Source organism: Perca flavescens, chromosome 6 (assembly GCF_004354835.1).
Source record: "Perca flavescens isolate YP-PL-M2 chromosome 6, PFLA_1.0, whole genome shotgun sequence".
NCBI classification, from domain to species: domain Eukaryota; kingdom Metazoa; phylum Chordata; class Actinopteri; order Perciformes; family Percidae; genus Perca; species Perca flavescens.
In genome coordinates this window covers 20583890-20609248 of record NC_041336.1, presented here as the reverse complement: position 1 = coordinate 20609248, position 25359 = coordinate 20583890, and the positions used below count along the sequence as shown (strand labels likewise).

General features: G+C 40.0%; 1 protein-coding gene across 2 annotated transcripts; it reads left to right on the top strand.

Moving 5' to 3' along the window:
* Nucleotides 1–21: 21 nt before the first annotated feature.
* Nucleotides 22–25082, top strand: si:dkey-12j5.1 (probable assembly chaperone of rpl4). Of its 2 annotated transcripts, none has more exons than XM_028581370.1 (11): nt 22–250; nt 426–538; nt 669–815; nt 934–1086; nt 2649–2758; nt 2888–3011; nt 4418–4510; nt 5149–5217; nt 10637–10690; nt 15753–15905; nt 24713–25082. In XM_028581370.1, the coding sequence occupies exons 1-11, from the start codon at nt 187–189 to the stop codon at nt 24887–24889; spliced, it is 1257 nt and encodes a 418-aa protein (XP_028437171.1). In that variant the 5' UTR covers nt 22–186; the 3' UTR covers nt 24890–25082. The 2 variants fall into 2 exon arrangements, with proteins under 2 accessions (XP_028437171.1, XP_028437170.1); XM_028581369.1 differs by having other exon boundaries at nt 2646–2758.
* The last annotated feature ends 277 nt before the right edge of the window (nt 25083–25359 follow it).

The following is a 25359-nucleotide window of genomic DNA, read 5'->3' as shown; positions in this document are numbered from 1 at the left end:
TATTTCAGAACCGTTAATATTTTGTCCACTACCTCTCTCCGTAGCAGCCACACAGTCACTGCTTAGGGCATGCGCACTGCACTTGTAGCGCAACTGAGCTTGCTTTCCACGCGTGTAGATTCACACTTTGTGAAAAGTCTGTTTAGAAGACAAATTGTGAAAATATAAGCTGTATTTTTCACTACTATGGGAGGTCAGGCAAAGGGAAAAAAGAAAAGCAAGCCGAAGAGGAAGGAGAACCGCCCAAACAGTAATTTTGTTCAGTGGTTCAACAAATTTTCTAGCTAGTTATTTACAGTATGTAACGTCAACCTCTCAGACAGCAGTTAGTCGAAATTTACCTGATGTGCTTTGATTTAAACTCTTTCGACTATTAGCCTAAATGAGACTAAACTAACGTTGACTCTCCACTTATTTAATCACAGCAGATGCAGGGTTTGTTGGATTATCACCTCAAGAAAGGATGAAACTAAGAGTACATGAAAAAGCCAAGAAGAAGACAGCTGAGAAGTACTCTGTGCAACAGTTACTAGAGAAGGTGATATTGACAAGATACTGTATTTCCAACAATACACGACCTACATTTTTCTTGCCTTTCGAAATGTATTTTCTGTTCAGATCATCTGCTGCATGTTTGTTATTATGTTGTGTGATCATTTGTTGTACAGACAGAGGAATGCATGGACAGTTTTGACTTTGAGATGGCTGGTCTTTTCTGTCAACGAGCCCTGGATGTGGACTCCACCAACCTGCTAGCTCTAGACATGCAGGGACACATCTGCTCTGAACTAGGAGACACACAGAAAGCTAAAGGAATATCCTTTGTTCAGGTTTTGTCTTTCTTGTTGCGTGTAACTCAGTCATTTTATTTAAGCACTTTTATATGTCCATGTTGATTGAGTGTAGTGAGCCTCCTTGACCAATTATCTCTAAGCTTTTCTGCGTGCAGTGGAGCTGAGCCCAGATGTAGGCCACAGTAAGTACATGTACCTGGGACAAATCCACACAGGCCAGGAGGCTGTGGACTTCTACACTAAAGGAATACAAGTCCTTCTGTCGGCTTTGGACAAACAAGTACAGACCACAGTGAGTGCACTCCCATACACACTCACATTCCCTCTGTGGTTATAGATACTCTACATCAACTTACATGTTTGGGTAATTGTATATATCTTCACAAGAGGGTGCTGTTGAACAATATATGAAATACTTATCTATCTATCTATCTATCTATCTATGCAGGCATATATGTCACCTTGTCATAACAAAGATCTATCTAGTTGTATCAGTTCAACTGAATGACCATCAATAAATTCATCACATAATAGCGGACATAGTGCATAGTTATTACGGTTACCTGTAGTATTACCGTCCCTCATGATTAATTACATTAATATATGTAATTAATTTATTCTTAAAAATGTAAGCACCATCATGTGAATGAATGAACAGCTGTTCCTCAGTTAAAACAGCACAAAATTCAACACTGATACAGGCGGGACACAATTATCAAAATAGGGTCTAGCATGTCTACATTTTGAATATCCTCAAAAGAAGACCACATATTTGATTCCAGTACTCCTGTATTTGGAGACATAAGGCATAGCTACAAAGTGATTCTGCATCTGATAACTTTCTCAAACACGTTCTCTGAGCTTATGTGTGGATCATTCCAGCACTGAACTGACAGGGAAGTTTGATGAGTCTAGAGGATTTTTTTTTTTACAGCTTTTCTTTTGATTTTGGATACTCTTTTGTTTTCCCTGTTCAATAGTAGAAAACTACTAACTAAAGAATTTCCCAACGTTACCTAAGACTTTTGCTCAAAGTAAGTATGCATCCAGAGAATATATAAGTATACAGGGCACATAATAATAATAATAATAATAATAATAATAAACCTGTAATATTAAGTGAGAAATAATCTGATAGGAAAAACGTAAGGCAAAAGGGGAAAATATAATATAATTCTGGTGTAACTTGTAAGTAACTTGTTTTATCCAACTGAATTCACAAATTGTCTAACGTACATTATTTCTTATTTATCACTGGTGTAATTTTAAATGACTTCTTACAGTATTTATAAGAAATAACATGAAAATGTTTGACTTGACAGCCTTTTTATTATTTTTATAGAAAATGTTATAAATAACAAGCAAAAGGCATGAGCTATTATGTATAATTCAAATCCATTTAGTCCTTTTTCATTTTATTATTTACACCTGTGCTCTTTCTACTGTGACATGTCAAAATGTTCTCCGTAATACTCCGATGGAGAATCTCTGGGAATGTAGGGAAGATGTAGGTGATGGCGCAGTGGATATGTCACATGTCTTTGGTGTGGGAGATCTGGGTTCAATTCCCACTGCGGTACATTAACCAATGTGTCCCTGAGCAAGACACTTAACCCCTAGTTGCTTCAGAGGCGTGCAACCTCTGATATATATATATATAGCAATTGTAAGTCGCTTTGGATAAAAGCGTCAGCTAAATTACATTTAATAATGTAATGTAAAAGTTGTGCAGTGTTTTCTTTTAATGGGATAATTTAATTGTTAAGTAAAAAAATGTGCATGTCAATTTCTTTCGATATACTTAACAGAACTTTTGATACCTTTCAAGACATCTGCCCTCTGCTCTATAAGCAGGCTCAGGCCGGAGCTGCTGCCCCACCAGATGAGGACACAGAGCTCCCCACAGCAAAGGATGTTTGTGTAGCCTACTGCTCCATGGCCGAGATTTACCTAACAGACCTCTGGTACCGGAGCAGTTATACTCTTGACTCTTATAAACCTCATTTCATGTTACTGCTTTGGTAATGAGTGGACATTTTTGTTCTCTCTCTCTCTCTCTCTCTCTCTCTCTCTCTCTGCACGTGCGCATGTAGCATGGAAGAGGGAGCTGCAGACAAGTGCAAAGATTTCATTGAGAGAGCATTACAGTATCGCCATGACAACCCTGAGGCTCTACAGCTCATGGCAAGTTACCTGTTCAGTACAGAGAGAAACCAGGTCAGTTCACGCACAAACACACATTTTTAAGGTTATTTTTTGGCCATTTTAGGCCTTTATCATATAGGATAGCCGAAGACAGGAAAGGGGGAGAGGCGGGGGGGTCGTAGGTAGGAATCAAACCCACAGCTGCTGCTGCAAGGGCTGAGCCTCTGTACATGGTGCGCATGCTCAATCAGGTGAGCTACCAGAGCGCCCAACAAACACGCACATATGATGAGTTATTGCCACAGTAAAGCAGGAATCTGCTGAGTTAATTATTCTGAGCAAATTGAATTGTATGCCATTAATCAGCAGATGGACACTTGCATTAACATGTACACACACAGACAGGTCATGCTGATAGGAATGTTAATTACTGGGCAGATTATTGAGGTCATATAGTCGTCTTATAAATGAAAGAGAGATGAGAGAGCAACCTATTGGACTCAATTTGGAAAAGATGCCACAAGAACTTTGCAGTATGAAGCATCTGACAATGATTTTGAAAGAATTTCTTCATTATATTTTCTCATTTAAAAAAATATTTCATTATTTTCAAGTATTGTTGCTTTAGCAACTGTTATTAAAGGCAAACAACATTCAAGGCAAAACCTTTCTGTAAGAAACTTATGTGGAGCATGTTAAAGAATTCGTACCATTTTGTTTTTGCAAGAAATTCAATAGATGTTGCAATCTGTGAATTATTCACTAATGTATCTTTAAGTTGAATAAAACACATGATTATCATCCGTTTACAGTTCTCTTATATTGTATAATAAAATGTGCTTCATGCTTGGGATTTCATATGTAAGGTATAATAACACTATTCTGTGTTTCCTGGAAACCATTTAATACAGAGGGTAAAATCATAGTGAAAATTGTATCCTGAGAAACCTGTGCATTGTTAATGGAAAGGCACTTGTCTTTCCATATAATTTCTTTTAATGCTGTGAGCACCACTAATACAATTCAAGACACCTCTTTTGTATTGGCAAGGTGTCAGCAGTGGATACCTCAAAACCTGAGCAAATAAACGCAAACTGTCATCAAAAATGATTCTTCATGCTCTTACATCAGCAAACTGAAGAAAAACAAAGATGTTCTGTCAGGCTGAAGTGGCTCTGTAATATTATTTGTGAGCTGTAGGGGTCAGGCTGGCTCCAGCCACACTTCATAGCATCCCACATCCAGCAACAGTCTATTTTGGATTACTTTAGTAATAATTATTGAAAACAATAAATAACATTGACCTCAGATTAATCAAAAGGTCACTGACATCTACGGAGCACTTAGGATACAGTGTGTAAACAAAACTTAAACAAAATATTTCCCTTTTTAGTCGATTTGTGTGTCTTAAGTTCTTTAGTTGTACAGTCATACATGTACCTGTGAATTTACATGTACATGCATTTTGCTGTATTCAGGAAGGCAAAGAATACCTGTTGAAGAGTGTTGCATTGTGGCTACCTGCCCAGAAACAGAGTGCAGCGTCTTCCAGCACAGAGGAAGACATGCAGGTGAGTTGGAGGCGCTCTTAGTATTTTTTAGACAGCAACCAACGCTCATAAGATCCCAGTTTTATTTTTGAAGCACTTTCAACTAACAGGATTGTCACAGTGTGCTTTGCAGGGAGCACAAATATAAGGACACCAGTAGAGATAAAAAGTAAGAGATAATGAAACGAAGGATAATAAAAAATTAAAGATTGTGTGTGTCTGTGTGTGTCTGTGTGTGCACGCCAGAGCGGATATGAAAGCACAAGGCAAAACCAGGAAAGAGTACAAAGGAAGTAAGCAAATTACTACAGGGAATTTGGCAAAGAGGAAGAATAAGCTGTAATGTCAAAGTAAGGATGTGTTCTAAATAACGCCAAATAAATGGCACCTGAGTTTACATTCAAATACTGAGCAAATGTGATATAAGGGCTTGGGGTGATGATTTGAGAAAAAGATTCCAGTGGCACCACTTTTATGACTCTTATCTTCAGGAGGAGGTTGATCTGAACTCAGCCTGCCCACACTTTTGCTGTGATTAACAGCCACATTGCTGCAGAATGTTTTTGCACCTTAAAATTGGATTGTGTTATTATCAGACAAAGGAAGAACTATGTTTGTGTTAACACTGTAGAGGTGACAGTGTTGTCTTCTTTCTCCAGAATGAGATTCCACCGTACGAGTCTCGCGTCACCACAGCCAAACTGCTCATTGAGTCTGAGGAATATGAGGTAAAATGCGCTGTGCTCGTACACTCTGCTGTTGTTGTTCTGTTTGTGTGTCATGGTGGGAAGGCGGCCTGACATTTGTCTGTCTGTGTGTGGCTTGCGTTTGTGTACTTTCCTTTCTAGTGAATAGCACTGGAGGTGGGAAGGCCATGCCTGGTCTTTATCCCCTCCAGAGTTCAGTGTCAATAATTGAAGAGTGGTATTTACAGAGAGGGACAGGGGTATGGGGGCGAGGAGGGATGTGAAGAAAGGGAGGGAAAAATAGGAAGGAAGCTCTAGTCTGATGAATTGCTGCCATATCTGTGATACGGCACACTTCTAGATCACTCATCAATTTTCAGTATTAATGGCTTTGATTTTAGTGGCTCACTGCCTTCAGTTCGGTGCTAAAACCCCTAACAGTCATTAACGCTTGAAGTCATTTTCTGTGATTACTGCCACACCAACAGCGGTTCAGCTATTTTCCGTTGTGATCCAGTGATTAATTTGTAGTCACTCTTGTTGAGTGTTTTATGGTTATTACTGACAGGAAATGAGAACAGTGTCCTTCCCCCCCCCCCCTTACTCCCAAATGTGTGTGTGTGTGTGTGTGTGTGTGTGTGTGTGTGTGTGTGTGTGTGTGTGTGTGTGTGTGTGTGTGTGTGTGTGTGTGTGTGTGTGTGTAGAGAGAGAGAGAGAGAGAGAGATGTGCTGTCAGGTGTATCAGTAAAATGACAATGTCTCGGTCTACAGTTTCTGACATGTCGTTTGTCTTCATCCTCCTGTTGGTGTCATCAAGCCTGAAATACAAACTGCACACATTCTGAGTGCTTTATTTTGCTGTATGCATGCACACACATGTAATGTTGGCCATATTTGCTTTTAGCCATCAGCTATATGAAAGTTTCTTACGGAAATTGAGCTTAAGGATGGAAGTGAAGTAAAAACAAGCTATTTTCTTGCCGTCTCTCCCAGACTGGGACTTAGCCGGATTTGATAGGAACATCCTCTCTTCTCTTTCTCCTTCCTCTATTCCTCTGTCTCTCATGCACACACACTCACTCCTTTCTGTGCTCACTATCTCTCCTTATAGACTATAAATCTATTCACAACTACAGTTCCGTGCTTCTAGTCTGTATTAGTTTGAAGGCTACCTTCTTAGCTGGGTGCCAGAGTGCAACGATTTGCCTGTATTTTTTCATTATTGGCCTTTCAAACTAAGCCAACGCTTTTAAAATATTTATATATATATATATATATATATATATATATATATATATATATATATATATATATATATATATATATATATATATATATATATATATTTGCCAAAGAAAATGTGTTTGTGTTTTCTGAAGCTGCATAGAGTATGTGGCTATTTCTGGTAAATAATAGTTTGTTGTAGAATAGAAAAACTAGAACTACCATTTTCTTTGCCAAAAATCATTTGTCAGTCTCTGTTGGAGATTTTGTCTAATGAACGTCCTTTGGGCTTGTAGCCTACATGGACTCCATTAAAGTTTGAATTGGAGAAAATTAGGCATTTGGCAAAATAATAGTGGGATTTCATTGGCCAAGTTATCTGGGGTGTATGACATTATCTTGATAGTTATTGGGGAAAAATCACTGTAGAGCATGATGTTGAGAGATTAAATCCCCCCAAAAAATGGTCATTTGGTGTTTTCCACAAAGGCTGTCAGTAAGTAGATGGCATCTTATTGTTTGTGATGACTTTGCTATGTGACAGTCCAAACCACAATCTCACACATTAAACATTTGACCATTGCTATTGGAAATAGCACCTCAGCCTTTTTTACTTGACAGTGTCTCAGGGTTTATTTTATTAAAGCCAATTCATTTCTTATGACATGAATAGAGGCGGTCACCAATTCAGCGCAAGTGGGCAGCCTCTGCAATAGTAATGATAAACCCATAGTACGAATCATTGCGCATACGTGATAATGTAGTATGCTGGATAAACTATTTATAATGCAAATCTGTCAAGGCCATGACTTCCATCTGTTTTGAGGAAAATCCTTTCAATTTGTAAGCTAAGTGCACATGTAGTGTTCAAATGAAAGTAAATGTGGCTAAGAAAGTGGTTATTTTATGATACTTGAGTTAACTATAAGATAGGGTCAAGAGCACCGAAACCATAAACTGATGGTAAAAATGTTGTCTCATCATGCTCTTTGTAAATAAATTGGCTTTGGAAAAAACAGTGGGCTAATAAATTCTTGAAAACAAATGTTTCATGACTGCTCCTCATCTCTTCAGTCTTCTGTCGCAGCAGGACGTGGATCCGTGCCACAAAAAAAGCGGGGAAAGTAACCAAAATCACTTTTCAAGGCCTTTTTTCCGCCTTTTGATTGCTTTTGAGGAGAAACACTTGAATGCATGCCAGATGTGTCAGTGATTTCCGTAGCTGTAATGACAATTTAGTTGAAGCACACGATGGGTGCTTGAAAGCCGTATAAGTGGGACAACTGTGAAGGGATCGTCCAGCATTTTGATGTTTTGTTTAAGTATTTCACAACTAGTTAATTAATAGAATATATTTCATTATTGTTCAATTGTTTTTAGTCATTTAACATTACAACTACTAAAAATGCACTGGTTCCAGCCTCTGATATGAGGGTATTTGCTACTTTTCTCTGTTTTATGTCATTGTAAATTGATTATCTTTGTGTTGGTTGGAGAAAGCAAACCATTTGAAGGCATTGCTGTGGGCAAATTGTGATGGGCATTTCTTCACTTTTTCTGATATTTTATAGATCCCACAAGTGCTTGAATGATTGGTTGATCTCTCCAATCTGATAATATGCAGCTTTACATAATTGTATTTAGATTATCTTTGATTTTTGGACTGTTGGTTGGACTAAACAATCAGTGTAAGTATACAGTTTTTCAATATCTTTTTTGAAAAATGCATGCTTTATTACTAATTTATACTGATATGTTAATTCATGTTTTAATGAAAAAACAAATGTGCTCTGTAGTTATAATGCAGCCCTCTGAGACCACAGTTTTCTCACCGTCACTGTCAAACACACAGACACACATATTACCATCATCATCACCCATCACCACAACTAATTCACTTGCCACATAGCAGACAGACAAACAGACAGACGGCCTCCCCTGACAGCCATTAAGGTGTCTGTTCGCCGTAGTTGTCACAGCAGCTGATGGTTAGTTACTCTCCTTGTTGTTGTCACTCTTGTTTGCTTTTATGTGATTCCCTGATCATTTCTGTTCTTAAATTTGACTCACAATGGAGCTCAGCTTGTACTTTCCAATGTTGCTTGCAAGTACAGTTAGCACTGACATCCACAAGATTTATTTACTTATTGTGTGTGTGTGTGTGTGTGTGTGTGTGTGTGTGTGTGTGTGTGTGTGTGTGTGTGTGTGTGTGTGTGTGTGTGTGTGTGTGTGTGTGTGTGTGTGTGTGTGTGTGTGTGTGTGTGTGTGTGTGTGTGTGTGAGATACGGCTTGCCCTCGCTTGTAAAGTGATTTGTCTTTCTCTTGTCTCTGCTGTGCTCTATGGTAAAATGATTCTGTTAAACAAAATTGCCTGAAGATCACACAAACACACACACACCCCCAGACTGCACACGCACACAATGGCCATTATAAATAAGTTCCTCCCCAGAGTGCTGCTTTAAAAAAAAATCTTAAACAGGTCTTGAAATAAAGAGGACAGTCGTAGTCTCTGCCGTGTGTATGTGTTTGTGTGTGTCTTTGCAGTGCACCACTGTCGTCCGTGGACCAGTTTTGCATTGTTTATTAAGATACTTTTTGTGCCTTTCCTCCCAATTTTTGCACTTTTTCCCTCGCAGTACCCCCTCTCTTCCCCTTATCTTCACGGGAATATTAATCTTGTTGTTGTTTAGAGCGTGAAGCGGCTTAAGAATCTCTGAATCTTTAATCACTCGCCCCTGGGTTGACCAGTGTAGTTAGGAAGGAGTACAGTTAGACGATCTAATGGTTATCATTGCTCACTTATCCTGGCTCCCAGATATCTCTTGTTCTATTTTCGTTGCTCCAAAACTGCCTACAACCTATCAGTTGTTTTATACCGAGACAGATCTTTACTCCTATCTCACATTATATATATATATATATATATATATATATATGGCTCGAATTACTGTGTTTGTGTGTGTTTCACATTGGTGTGATACAATGAAAGTGAAGTAGATAATTTTGATGCTGGGCATGAATCCATTCGTCAACTGGGATTAGATGTTTTTGTTTGTGTATTTTTAATCAGTCATTAATTAATTTAAGATAATGGGTTTTTCAGATGATAATTGGTAGAGCAATCAATCAACTTACTCCCTGACATACACATTTGCACACTCTAAATGAGATACTCTCAATTAACCTGACTCTACCTCAGTCTACCCAGGCAACTGACCTCTTTAGCGCCACCGGAAGCACGTGGGCTTAATGAAAAGAGAAGACAACTCCAAAGAGCCGGAGGGAAAAGAATTAGGAAGCTCTCCTTCTAATAAGACTGCCTTAACAAGAAAAAAGTGCTGCTTGTTGTGCTCACTGTTGTGTGTAGCTTTGTTGTAGTGTGTGACTTGTGCAGCAGTGTGTCAGTGCGTGCACAGGTACGTGCGTGTCTTTTATTCTTGCCCTTCACCATGGGTGATTGGCTAACAGTCGCCTCCAACCTGAAGTTAACAAAAATCAATATACCATCACCTGGACACACACACACACACACACACACACACACACACACACACACACACACACACACACACACACACACACACACACACACACACACACACACACACACACACCACAATGACAGTGGCAAAGCAAAACAAACACACAGCCTACTTTAGTCATGGTCTGTTTTCTGTAATAGAAACTTCCCACAGAAACTGACAGAGACAGGGATTTTCTGTGGCAAAGGTCACCTAACATTAAAATCCTTTCAGACCTCAAAATGAGAGAGAGGTGTATGGAGGGTGATGGAGACGATGGGTCAGGCTGATATTTTAATTTATGCGTCCTATGGAGTGGTGCAAGTTTTAAGAATATATTGACTGTAAATGGATTAAAAGGGCTATCGAACTGAGCAGCCAAAGCGACTATTGAATGCGATAAGCACTGGTGAGTGTGTCTATTGACGGTCATGTCTGTTGTCTTGTTGGTATCGACGATGTTGTGTATGGGACGCTGACCTCATAGACGCTTATCAGACCCTCTGATCACTATGATTGATCGAACTGCCTGGGAGATGCACAACACTGTGTGCAACAACGTGTTTGTGCGTGCTTGCTTGTGTATGGCTCAGATAGATGAGTGGGTACTGATGAATTTAAAGTTATTTTCTTATATGACTATTCTTTGATAATGTTAAAGATAATTTCAAATCTCATTTCAATCTCTTCACTCTCTGTCTATCTCTCTGCATTAGACGGCGGTAGATGTGCTGGAGGGTCTCCTGGAGGAGGATGATGAGGTCGTCCAGGTAAGCAATAAAGTGATGGCCCAGCTGTTTTTTTCTATTTAAAAATACGGTGGTCATTCTTCGTTTATGTTTTTATTTTGTTTGTTTTTCATTACTGAGTGTCAAAATGTAGATGTGATATGTGTAAATGTGACAGAAGTTAGGGTTTCAGCAGTTTTTCTTTTTTGCTTTTGCTTTGAATGGTTTTGTATTTTCAGCATGTCGTCTCTAGCCTGGTTCCAGACCTCTAAATTGCCGCCCACGTCTCTGATTTGTTCAGCAATATCAGTTGGTCTGGTGTCATGCACACGATTGTAGAAACAATTGACCAATTAGAGCTTTGTAGAGATTAAGAATGGGAACAACAACTTTTACATATGTAGCTATGTCCATAAACTGTGTTCTGGGGGATGTGTATGCATGTGTGTGTTACTTGTCAAGGCACATTATTCGCATTATTAAGTGCTGTTTTTGAATGTGTCCCCTTGCAGGCAGTCTTATAATTCTAATACAGCAGCCACTGCTGGATCAGACCAACTTGTAGGCAAATTTTTTATCACCCCTGTGGGAAGGAGAAAGCCTGAACCTGGGCACTTAGTTTCTTCTGCTGAGCCACTGTTCATGTGTGCACAAAGACGTGTCTACACATCCACACTTTTGCATTTCTTGCTCTCAACACTTGCGTGCTTACACACAGAGTATGATTGAGAACTTGAATGCTTATTAGAAAGTGACGTAAATGGCAGTATTTAATGTGCTTAGTAGCAAGTATTTGCTGTCATTGTGTTCCAAATCCCCCCTGTCAGTTTCAGATGAAGTGAAGGTGTGCCACTGAGTGTCAGATAGAAGAGATGACATGACTCTCTCTCTCTCTCTCTCTCTCTCTCTCTCTCTCTCTCTCTCTCTTTTTTTTCCCCCATTCCCCCTCAGGCTGAGCCTCCCACACACACCCCTCAGCTGACAGATTGAGAGCAGTCATCAGGGGGCTGAACTTTTAAAGTCACTTAAGAGACGTATAGCTGCGACATTCGCTTTGAGCGGGCCTGCAGCCAATCACACATGCATATAGTCACCAGTACTAATGGTCAGAAAGTGTTGTGTCCGATCATACCACAGTTATGTTGCTCGAATCATATTAGGGATGTCAGAAGTGTATGATAGACACATTCTCCCACTCTCTCTCTCCTCTCACCCTCTCTCTCCTGTTCTTGGTCTTACTCTCTTTCTTATTTCCTCTCTTAAGTGCAGTAGATAAGTTGTTAGCAGTCGCCTCCGCCTTCTTGCTTTTGCGTATCTCAAAGTTGGAGCCTTACTTATAAAATGTTAAGCCTGCAAAAACAACTGAGCTTGTTCCTTGCAAAATCTTGTTTCAAAGGTATTCCGTTGATTCATGATGCTTTTGTTCTTCCTTCAGCAGCACCATATGGGAACTAAGATGTGTCTTCACTTTGAAATGACAATAGTCTCAGTGATTTGATTGACAGACTCAGCGTTTATTTTATTATGTATGTTTCTGTCTGGGGTTGTGGTAGGATAGAGTGGATTATCTTAAAGTACTTAATTAGCTAACTTTCTCTTTTAATTTTGAGTTTGAAAATTTAAAAACAAATATTTCACAGTGGACCATCTGTAAAGAGTTTTTCTAGACTTGTTCTAGCTGTTTTAAAGACATGCAGAGAGAGTGAATCTCATTTGTGAAGTTATTTTTTTTATATTTAAGTGACCACATTTCACTCTTTCTCTCCTGAATATACAGTACACATACAGTATATACACAAGAACATGTTTTTGTCTAGGTTCTTCATTCACAGAAAATGTTTCAGTGATATAAATGTCATACTGCTGGTTCTGCAACATTACTACAGTTATCCAGTGCTGCTACTGTTCTGATAAGTATGGCTGCAGGGGGTAGCCACCCACTCAGTATCCTTAGCGGCAATTTTGAATTCACTGTGGTATGCCTTGATGTGTTTGTTAGCTAAATGGTTGGTTGATTTGGCGGAGGTGCAGGTCCCTACTGCTTCTGCCCTCAATGAATAATGAATAAAGTGAATATCTGTGTCTTGGTGCTTGAACAACAGTGGGTGGGTGATCTTTGGCCTTAGATGAGAGGCGCGCACACACACCTCCGAGTTCACTAAAAGTTGAACGTGATTGTGTTAAAAGGTGGAGGAGCAAGCATAGCACAGTATATGTAATTATGTGGGAGGAAAAAAGTGTGATTGTGGAAAAGAAAGAAAACAAGATTATTCCGGTGTGTTTCAGCATACTAAATTACAATAAACTCTTTGGATCAACAGGATTACAATAATCTGCTAGTTTTCCATGATCTTTTATTCCTGACATTATGATCTTTTATTCCTGACATTATATTGTTATCCCAGTGATTGATCTGATTATTTTCTGTTGGTCCAATCTGACTCAGCTGTTGACATGATGGCTAAATGAGGCATTTGATTTGAGAAAAAAAAAATTACATTCATTGATCTAAAGCTCTGTATTTTTAAATTAGGGCTGCACGATATGAGGAAAATATGCAATAAAGTGGTTGATTATCACAATAACGATATTATGTGCGGTAAATATTGAAGTGTACTTGAAGTGACAGTTACATTTTTAAAGTTACATTTTCTTTCAACTAACCCAACAAATCTCTTTCGCGATGTGTCACATCCTTTCGTGATGTGTTTTATTGCGCCAGTTGATATTGCAATGACGATAAAAAATTTAAATATTTGGCCCTATTTCAAATAAGATGATACTATAGGTCTCCTTCTGAAAATGACAATTGCTGACAATGACATAATGCTTGAAAAAATGGTTGTCAAACCCTGAACACAACCTCCTCTGGAGCTGGTATTGTGTAAAACTGAATTTTCTATGGTGATGTACCTCTCTGAATAAGGCTGAGTTAGCTTGTTAGCTCTCTAATCCTGCTTTCTGAGACAGGCCCCAGGACTGTGTGAACTGTTCCTCCACAGGCAGAAAACAATTATTATTTTTTCATCAAATTTTGATTAATTTATTACATACAAACAACAACAACGAAGACATGAGACATACTGACAACCCACAGGACTTGCATACAGATAGTACATTAAAGTAGTGTTTTTACACTTTCTGCGGCGTTGACGACAACAATCAAGTTCTTTTGTTTTGCACTGTGTGGTCTTGCAATCGACTGTTCCATGTAGAGAATGTCCAAAAAAGAAAGTAGCCACTGTTGTCTCTGGAGAGACTGTGGGGCCTGCCAACGTAACGTGACAACGTTCTTTGGCTGCCGTTAGGCCGGCCAGCCACACTCGCCGTGGTTGAAAAGATAACCTTAATAAAGAATCATTCAAGAGCAAAACCAAAGGAGAAAATGGTACTGTGCATTCCAAGATTACTGACGGACATCAGGAAATACATTTCCAAAATTTAAACACATCTGGACATTCCCAAATCATATGAAGAAAAGTACTCTGGAATATAGCAGTGCATTCAACCTATCCCAATATAGCAGAGGAATCATAGAGCTAAAAACATTTGTCCAAGGAAGAACATTCATTTTAATTATCAAAAATCATGATTGAATGGAGTTTAGAATTTTGATCTGATTCAACAGCTCTTGAAATAGAATTAAAATAGTTTTTAGAAATCATGTTAATAAGAATGTATCTGAATACCTTGAATGTTTCACCAGTGGAATTTCAGAAATCTCTTTGGAATCACACATACTGTAGCTTCATTACAGGGAAGTAGAGCTGATTTGGACCATTTCATTTTATATACTGAAAAACTGCCAAAGTCTTTAAAGATCTTAAGAAAGTAAGGTACAGACTGCGGGGAATTACCAAGATAAAGTAAGATGTGATCAGCATATAAAGAAATACGGTGGTCCGTATTATGCACACTTATGAGAACCTGGTGCTCCTATAAACGAATAGCCTGTGTGAGTAGTTCTAAGGATAAATCAAACAAATAGGAGAGAGAACACAACCCTGCCCACTGCCCCTTGTAACTTTGAACTGCGGAGAGCAGTTTTTCCCTGTTAATACCATGGCGGTTGGGTTGGAGTAATGAACCTGAATCAGAGAGATAAAATCTTCCCCAACCCCCATATGTCTTAGGACAGACCACAGATATTGCCACTCCAGACGGTCAAATGCCTTCTCTGCATCTAAAGACAAGACAGCAGCTGGAGTGGGAATATTTGTGGATGCCTCTATGATATGCATTAAATGGTGAATATTATCCGCAGCAAGGCGGGTTTTAATGAAACCTGTTGGATCATGGTGGACAAGGGAAGTCATGTGAGGTTCCAGATGACGGGCAGGTACAATTACATACAACTTCTGAATTCAACAAAGAAAGGGGGTGATAATGTGGACAAACCAAGGGATCTTTATCTTTTTTGAGCAGTAATTAGATTATTGCAGTGTTGACATCTCTAGAAAAGGAACCCTTCAAAATAGCAAACTGGATCATATCCAAAAGTAATTGCCCTACTGTAATTACAACCAGAAAGCTAGGATAAATTCAGGGGGGATCCCATCATAACCAGGCAATTTTTAATTCAGGCAGAGTGATTTGTAGAAAACAATTATTAACAGTTAAATAGAATATTAAACAATATTTCCCCCTCTAAATTAATAGGCTAATATTGTAGACGACACAACCTGTGCATATGATTTGAAAAGCAAAGACGATATTTGCCTGAGGGAATTTATTTTTGCATTTTATTATCTTAATATATGTTTCAACAACGTAATTCAATTTGTTGTTTTAGAAAGATAAAAAGAAATTGGTAATGCCAGATGGTAAAAGTGACAAGTCAGATTTGATTTAATTGTGAAGCTACAGTATGTCCACAAACTGTGTGAGTGATGGATTGCTTGTGTTTCTGTCTGATCCCATGTTATGTGTGGAACCTGTTTGTCAAAGAAGGATGTGGGATTTCATGCAGACGTGCTCCATGAGGGTTACAAAGCAGTTTATCTTGTCACAGCTCACTTACTGCAACAAAAAACACTTTCTCTCTGTCTGAATCTCTGTGCCTCACACACCCCCCAACCCACCCCTCTTTCTCTGTTCCTCCCAGGTTTGGTATCTCTCCGGCTGGGTGTGCTACCTCCAGTTTGAAAAAGCAAAGGAGCAGCAAGAAAGAGAGGGAAGAGAAGTGATGGAGGAGGACACGGAAGAGTGGAAGGCATTGAAGGAGGCGGGCAGATCATACCTGACCAATACTAAGAAGGTAATTCAAAGCATACAAAAATCTAAAAACAGACCAAAGATTGCTGCTTTTTGATGATGCAGATAATATATACAGTGGGGGAAATAAGTATTTGACCCCTTGCTGATTTTGCAGGTTTGCCCACTTACAAAGAATGCAAAAATCTACAATTTTAATCATATGTACATTCTAACAGTGAAAGACAGAATCCCAAAGAAAATTCCAGAAAATCACATCATATGAATTTATCAAAATTGATAACCATCTGTTGAGGAAAAACAAGTATTTGACCCCCTGGACAAACAGCAAGTATTCTGGCTCTTACAAGCCAGTTAGTCTTTCTTTAAGACACAGCCCCAATCCGAACCAATTATCTACATCAAATACACCTGCCTCACCTCGTTACCTGTATAAAAGACACCTATCAACACCCAAACAACCAGCATCCAACATCACCACCATGGGCAAGACCAAAGAGCTTTCTACGGACATCAGGGACAAGATTGTTGATCTGCACAAGGCTGGGACGGGCTACAAGAGAATCGGAAAGCAACTTGGAGAGAAAAGATCAACTGTCGGTGCAGTTATCAGGAAATGGAAGAAGCACCACACCACCGCCAACCTCCCTTGGTCTGGGCCTCCACACAAGATCTTGCCTCGTGGGGTGTCCCTGATCATGCGAACGGTGAGGAATCATCCCAAAACCACAAGGGGGGAATTGATGAATCAACTGAAGGCAGCTGGGACCACAGTTACAAAAGAAACGGTTGGTAACACACTACGCCGTCATGGATTGAAATCCTGCAGCGCACGCAAGGTCCCCCTGCTCAAGAAGAAACATGTACAGGCCCGCATGAAGTTCACCATTCACCACCTGGACGACTCAGAAGAGGCCTGGAAGAAGGTGATGTGGTCAGATGAGACCAAAATAGAACTTTTTGGCCTCAACTCAACTCGTCGTGTTTGGAGGGCAAAGAACACAGAGTACAACCCAAAGAACACCATCCCCACCGTCAAGCATGGTGGTGGCAACATCATGCTTTGGGGGTGCTTTTCAGCCAAGGGGACGGGACAACTCCATCGTATTGAGGGGAGGATGGACGGTGCCATGTGTAGTGGAATTCTGGACCGACATCTCCTTCCCTCAGTGAGAGAGCTGAAGATGGGTCGAGGATGGGTGTTTCAGCACGACAACGACCCTAAGCACACCGCCAAAGCAACAAAAGAGTGGCTGAAGAAGAAGCACATCAAGGTTCTGGAGTGGCCTAGCCAGTCTCCAGACCTGAATCCGATTGAAAATCTTTGGAGGGAGCTTAAAATTCGAGTTGCCAGGCGACAACCTCGGAACCTGAATGATTTGGAGGTTGTCTGCAGGGAGGAGGGGCCAACATCCCTGCCGAAATGTGCACAAACCTTGTCACCAACTATAAAAAAACGTTTGACATCTGTGCTGGCCAATAATGGCTTTTCTACAAAATATTAACATGCTGTTTGTCCAGGGGGTCAAATACTTGTTTTTCCTCATCAGATGGTTATCAATTTTAATAAATTCATATGATGTGATTTTCTGGAATTTTCTTTGGGATTCTGCCTTTCACTGTTAGAATGTACATATGATTAAAATTGTTGAAAATTTGATTTTTGCATTGTTTGTAAGTGGGCAAACCTGCAAAATCAGCAAGGGGTCAAATATTTATTTCCCCCACTGGATTTGTTGCCTACATTTACTCAAGTACCAATTTGACACACTTATACACTTTCTTCTATTCTAATTCTATTCCGCTATATTTCAGATGGAAATATTGTACTACACTCCATGACATTTATCTGACAGCCTGTCAGTTAATGTGCGCCTGCTCTACCAACTGGGCTAACCTGGCCATGATAGTCAATAAATTGACTAATCATTGAAGCTATTTTTAATGCAAAAAGGCCATTGATTTCACCTTCTCTAATGTGATGAAAACCTATGTACTTTTACTAAAGGAACATTTCAGATGCAGGACTTTTACTTGTCATGGAGTATTTTTATAGTGCGGTATTGGTACTATTACTTAAATAAATTATCTGAATACTTCTTCCATCACTGTGTGTGAACATGAGAGGACTCTAACTACGCTCCATTGTTGCCACAGGAATATCTTTTAGTACAATCTCAAAGAGGTACCCCTGTCTCTCTCCCATTCCTCCTCACATACAACACACACACACACACACACACACACACACACACAGACACACACACTCACTCAGAGTGATATGTCTCTTCATTCTGTCAGGGAGCAATGCCTCTCTGGGGCTGTGATTCATGTTAGTCTAAAATCCAATAGGCTTGTAAATCAGACCGCACAGACTGAGGAATGGCAGGCCCCACCTACGATTCTTTTTCTTCTTCTCTTTACTCTCCTTTTCACCTCCCCACCTACATACCTACCTTCCCTCCTGCTCTCCCACCCCATCTTGTTCTTTTACAGATGAGTGGGGGCAGCAGATTGGCAATATATTGATATCTGTCTCTGGCCAGCAGTGTAGTGACAGGCCTGTCTAACCAGCATCTACTGGGGATGTCCACAACTGAGACAAGAGTGAGGTGGGCTTTGAGCTGCCAAGAGGGAGAATGGAAGAAACTGTAGGGAGAAAAATAATGGCACAGGGCGCATATAGATTTGAGCTGCCAGCTTTGTGGGAAGAGTTAATAAAGAAAAAAAAAACAACGAATAATAAAAAAGTGGAATTGAGAAATGGGGAAAATTAAGAACTTAACCATTATTGCATAGAAAGAAAGAATACATAGGAATACAAGGTGATAGACTGGCAAAAGAATTGGGTGAGGCATCAGAGCGTGACAAATAAACAGCATAGCGGTTTCTTTGTAAAGTGAGTGAAGCAACAGGCGCAGAATAATGTGAAAGGTAAATGCACGAAGACCTTGAAAAGGTATGGTGGAATGTGGAGAGAAAACAGCCCCCCTCGTGGTTCACTTAATTCCTCATCTCCCCACTTTTGCTCATGTGTGTGCATTTGTACATTGTGTAGTCGAGATTCTCCCTTGTTTATATCTGAGCTTTGTTTCTGAGCATCACTTTGAGTGTTAATTATTAACGATGAGTCAGTCTGCTAGTTAAAATGGGCTCCAACATGGAAATGAGGCCTCAAAGCCCAACGGCTTGTTTTGGCACCAGTCCACTTTTCTGCATACTTTATGACCTTGTGTGTGTGTGTGTGTGTGTGTGTGTGTGTGTGTGTGTGTGTGAGTGACAGTGAGAGAAAGCATGCGGGTATGCATAGGCGCACCTTATGTGGATGCACATATTTAATCATGGTTTTGTGTGCCAACTTGCATATTTAATTATTTGTTAAGAAATGTCTTCATTATTCATCTCTTCTGTGATCGATACTCGTGCACGCTCGCTCACTTGCTCTCTCTCTCACACACACACACACACACACACTGCATTCAGCTGAGATACTATAAAAAGGAATGATGGGGAGGAATGCATGGGTTGAGAAGACAAGAAAGAAGTAAAGTAAAGGAGAGGAGTAATAGGGTGAGCAGGAGTGGGAGAATGAAAGGGGAGGCGAGGAAGGGAACAGATTGGTGTGTGTGTGTGTGTGTGTGTGTGTGTGTGTGTGTGTGTGTGTGTGTGTGTGTGTGTGTGTGTGTGTGTGTGTGTGTGTGTGTGTGTGTGTGTGTGTGTGTGTGTGTGTGTGTGTGTGTGAATAGTGGCGAGGGTAAAATCAATAGTAAACCGGACGTGAAATGGAATTTGAGTCTCAGCCAGATAGGGTTGCGATTGAAGAAGGATCTGCAGTGTATGCACAGAAGACAACGAAGCAGCTGGGGCAAGCGTAGGTCAAAAGCTTTACTATTTGATGTGGCTGAAAGGGTATCCCATGAGCACGGATTGTGGCCAGGGTTGGTCCAAGGTGTGCTTGTCATGTAATTTTAATGCCTTTCCCTACCAAGGATGTGACTGGAGGACTGAAGTGTTAAGTTGTCTGTGTGTCTGTGTGTCTGTGCGTCTGTGCGTGTGTGTGAGTTTTGCGGTCAGCCCTCTTAAGACTTCCAGCGACATGCTCTGTTCACACTTAAGAAGGTTTAATCTCAGCCAGTGTCACACCTTTGCCAGTGAAGAAGTATGTGTATGTTTGAATGACAGAATGAGACAGACGTTTAGAGAAAGAAAATGTGTTGAAACAATTCATCTAATTAATGCTCCCTTCCTAATGAAGAGATGTAGGAGTGCTGTATTTGGTTTAAACGGGCATGGCATAGCAGGATTGAGGATACAGAGGGAAGTTGAGAGGAGTGCAACATTGTAAGATGTGTGTGAGAAATGCAAGTATAAGATGTGAAAGTATGAAGAGGTATCTATCACCTTTTATTGGAAGGTCATTTGCTGAGAGTGCGAGCGAAAGAAAGCAAGAGACAGGGTGCACAAGGGGAAAATGATCAGGAGACAAGCCGGGAGAATGAAGGCATTAGTAAATGAAATAAAATAAAAGAAGAGGTGAAATGAAAGGGGAAGTTAAGCACAGGTGTGGAACAGAAGGTGAACAATGATGGAATGATTAGGCTTTCACCACATAATCAGCCTGTCTTTATCCTGCCATGTGAGTTGGTTTCTATCAAACAGTTTCTATCAAGAAATGAGAAAAAAATCAATTTAGGTATGAAGGGTGCATTAGTGCTTATTAATTACGTTTTTGTCTGACAAAAGATGGAGCTTACAGATAATCTATGCTGTACCATACTATACTATGTATCCATAGAAATTAAATAATTGTAGAGAAAGGAATGTATTGAAGGCATACTATAGATTTTTCTTTCTTACTTTTTCACTATCAAGTCTGTACACATTTAAACCAAGCTGAAAGACTTTTGCAGGCTGCAATATAATGACCATAAACAGGGTGAGACCTCAGCCCCAGAAGCACTTGCGCTGCATTGTGCACCTTAAGCGAACATAATTCTGTTTTGTATTAAAACCCATAGGCCTATTCAATTCTTTTACCAAGGATTGAAGCTGTTACTGTCATTATCATGAAGTCAAACTTGGCAGCTCTTCTCTGTAAGAGTTTCTTTACTGTGAATGCTGCCGCATTGTGTTTGGAAACTCACAAATTTCAAATTTGTTTGCCAGTTAACAATATGCATAGCATATTGCACAAGCATGAAAAAAGGTTTAAAAGTAGAGAAAAACAGTAATAACTCAAATTCATCAGGATTGCTGCTGCATTGTGTCCACTCAATGACTGGGACCGTTTTTCAGGGCTGCACGATATGAGGAAAATATGCAATATTGTTGTTGAATATCACGATAACGATATTACTTGCAATAAATAAAACAAATTAAAGTAAACTCAGTTCTGCCTTTCTGCTGCTTTCAGTAAACTCTTAAAATACAACAAACTGCTTGTTGAATAAAAAAACCTAAACAAAATTATTTCCATAATTTATTATTGAACAAGTTTAACATTGGAAAAAAATTATTGTTACTTTTTAAAGTGCAGGTTTCTACTGATACTCTCTTTTAACTAACTCAAAAGATCCCTGAGGTTCTTAGGCATTTCGTCTCAGTCTTTTGTGATGTGTTTGCGCACGTTAATATCGCGATGACGATTAAAAAAAAACCATTTATTATGCCGTTTGTCCAGTATGATTAAAAAAAAAATGAAAATAAAAATTATTTATTTGTGAGTTAATAAACCAGACTAAGAGTCTTCAGCCATCCTAGCATCTCTGTGAGGCACAGTGGGGCTTTGAGCTGAATTCTAATGTTAACATGCTGATATGCTCACAATAACATGCTGATGTTTAACAGGTACAATAATTGTTATATACTGTATGTTCACCATCTGAGAGTAGTTTGTGAGCATGCTAACTTTTGCTAATTAGCACTAAACACAGACTACAGCTGAGGCTGATGGGAATGGCATTAGTTCTGCAGATAAAGTCAAGTAAAATAAAAATTTTGAGCTGATGATGGAGAGAACTTCAGGGGATCACTATGATTCAGCCTCAAGGGACTTTGAATGTCTGTACAAAATGTACATCACAAAATGTCTCAGAAAAGCATTCCTACGGCTGTCACTTTCAAAACACTAATGTCAAACTTATTGTGGCACTAGAGAAAAGTCAGGCGATCATCAAAGTCCGTAGTATTTATGTTCTGGGGAACATGAATGTCTGTACATACTGTAATTCTATGGCAAGTCATTCAATAGGTGTTGAGATATTTCAGTGTGGATGTGATGGACTGACCGACACTGGTATCCCTATGGCCATGGAGCTTCTAGCATGGCTCATAAGAATAGCGTGTAGTAGGGCTTCCACCTCTTAGTCGATTAGTCGACTAATCGGTCGTTTTGGTCTTAGTCGACTAAGATTTCTTTAGTCGATTAGTCATTTTTTATGCTTATTCATGCTTAATTACTTATTTTCAAGAAACATCTGAGCACATTTATGGTAAACACAGGATTTAAAGTGGTGCTTTTGCAGGATTAATTGTGGAGAAACTCAGTTTTACAGATGGTTAATTAACTACATTTATATTGTTCTTTTCTAGTCTTAACCACCTCTCAAAGCGCACAGCTCTGTCAATTAACTAATCGATTAGTCGACAAAATCCTATAAGTGTTAGTCGACTAAGAATATCTTTAGTCGAGGACAGCCCTAGCGTGTAGACATGAGAACAGGTGTATCCATGCGCCCATTTGTGTGTTAAATGTAAAATATTGTTGTGTGTGGGTTTGTGAGTTGTTAATGTGGTGGTCAGTTGTGCTTTGGGCTGTGACTTAGTGCTTGAAAGTAGAGCAAAGTGGACCATGAAAGAGTTATACGATTACACACACACACACACACACACACACACACACACACACACACACACACACACACACACACACACACACAATACTCTCTCTCTCTCTCCCTCCCTCTCCCTCCCACTCTAGGCAGCTCTCTGGGCCGTGAAAGTGAGAAGAGAAAACATAGGCTGTTGTAAATGAGAAATGCCTGTGTTTCTTGCGACGGTGGTGCTGATCTCAGCAGCGTTCTGTGCCGAATGTGTAAAGAATAGCTCCTGTTTGTTTAGCTAGCTGAAAGCATCACAATGAATAATCACATCCTATCCAGCAGACACACTATGCTATTGATTCATAGGAAATGACTCCACGTAGAAATACAATTTCCAAATGGCATTCAGTATTGTAGAACATTTTTGTTTTTATTTTTTTGCACACGTTCACTGAATTTCTTGAATTATTTCTCTTTTGCAACTTATGAAAGACACCCTCCATCTCTTACCCAAGGCTGTAATGTGCAATTATTGAGGGTATTGAGCCAAGCCTATTGTAAAGCAAACCCAACTTTTATTCAGACTGCTTGTTGTGGGATAAACATCTCCAGGCATTTCACTGTGACATTGGCAGAATAAAAATCAGTGTTGAGTGTGGTGTGTGGTGCTTTAAGGAGGCTGAGAGGGTCAGCTCTCTCCCCCCCACCCCCGTATCAGACCCTGTGACTGGACCTGGGTCACGCTCCACCTCCTTGGAGCTGCAACCTACGGAGACAGCATCCACTTAAATATATACACACACACACTACACACACACACAAAACACATTCTAACACTCGAAATGAGTTCCTATGGGACTGCGTGTCTCCTGTCAGAACCTGCTGTTGCTTAGAGACTGGTCCTGGGGCAAAGCAGTCACACACACTCGTCTTCACTCTCCTGGCCTCGTTACACTTTTAGTAAGAATGATGACACTCGGCTGCTTATTGTCCATGAGCTCAAGGGACTGTCTGTGTGTGTGTGTGTGTGTGTGTGTGTGTGTGTGTGTGTGTGTGTGTGTGTGTGTGTGTGTGTGTGTGTGTGTGTGTGTGTGTGTGTGTGTGTGTGTGTGTGTGTGTGTGTGTGTGTGTGTGTGTGTGTGTGTGTTAGACTAAATAGAATAATATTCCTAGATTTTATAAACCATTCCCCACTCACCCTCTTTTTCTCTCTAGTTTTGTTTCTGGAAAGAAAAGCATAAATATAAATCGCTGTATCAGTTGCCCTTACTCTGTATATGCACAACACAGAAACACAGTGGTATGCTTTGCTATCCTTGGTAGTAGCTCCAGTAGTTTTATCACCCAACTCCACTTTGAGTTCAGTAATTACACACAAGCAGAGTATTTTACAGAGATAAATCTGCTGGCTGCTTTGAAAACAGTTTTTTTTTTTATCTTGATCTTTCACGGCATATTTCACTGAGATAACCACTTTGATTGTGTGTGTGTGCGTGACACTGGTAAGCCACATAACCATATGTCCTTCAAGATACATTATTTGTGTGTATGTGTGTGCATGCATGTTGCAACAGCAACAGAAGGATAAATGGTCTTTTTGTCTCTTGTGCGGTTGAACGGTGTATCAAATGTGCAGATTTGCAAAATGAAAGACAAAAACAGTTTACCAGCGTTTTGTGAGCCGTGACTGCCTCACTGACAGAATGCAGATGCTCTTGGATATTTCAGGCGGCCTAACCAGCACTTGGAGACTTAAAACCTCCGGGCTGCTCACTACCCTCAACTCCAAGCTGCTGCTTACTGATGCTATAGCGATGCTAAGTGTTATCTTCAGTGACACAACAGAAGAGGCTCAGTCGAGAGCTTTTCACTCACCATATCTCATTACGTGTATTGCCTCCGCAGTATAATTTTGCACTGCTGTATAACCTACTTTATTTTTAAAATTTCCGTTTCCCCAGTCTACTTACTAGCCCATTACACACTTGCATCATCCTTTTTTTTCTTTCTTTATCTCCCTCTTCCCCAGCTGTACAGTAAGCTGCGATGTGATGACCAGCCAATGTTGGAGCATGTGGACCAGCTGCTAGGCGACCTGGGTGGAGAGCTGGAGGGAGAGGAGGGAGATCCAGTCTTGGATGAAGACTATGAACCCTGTAGTGATGAGGAGGAGGAGGGTAATGCAGAGGCACCCATGGAACACTGACCACAGCCCCCTTGATTGTATTCTGCGATTTATCCCCCCATCATCATGTTTCCCTCTAGTTAAAATGTTCTAGCGCACTCTCTGAAGTGCCTTTTGTTTCTGACTATCCTTTCACACCAGTTTATCAAAGATGAAATTTGAAATCAGGTGAGATGCACAAAAAGAGTGGCATTAAAAGCTACAGTCTACTCAATCTCAATCTCTCAGTCAGTTGTTTACTGCTATTGGTGAAATAAGTGCATACTTGAGTAATGCTTCCCTTAATCTCCTTGACAGATGCTGATGAAAGAAATTAGTTTTAGAGCTTTACTTCTTACCAGCAGCAAAAGCAAAACACCTTTGAATGTTTTATACACACACATTGGTTCCTGCAAACAAACCTACACAGCACATGTGCACAAACTGTACAAAATTGTACAAAAGCTGCACATTAATTACTTTTGCTGTTCATCAATACAGCAACAGCAGCA

What these genes read in the sequence shown, in the direction of transcription:
- si:dkey-12j5.1 (XM_028581369.1), top strand. Translation starts at nt 187, where the DNA reads ATGGGAGGTCAGGCAAAGGGAAAAAAGAAAAGCAAGCCGAAGAGGAAG. An exon ending in ATTTACCTAACAGACCTCTG is followed by an intron (nt 2,759 to 2,887) that starts GTACCGGAGCAG and finishes GTGCGCATGTAG; the next exon opens with CATGGAAGAGGGAGCTGCAG. An exon ending in ACCTGACCAATACTAAGAAG is followed by an intron (nt 15,906 to 24,712) that starts GTAATTCAAAGC and finishes CCTCTTCCCCAG; the next exon opens with CTGTACAGTAAGCTGCGATG.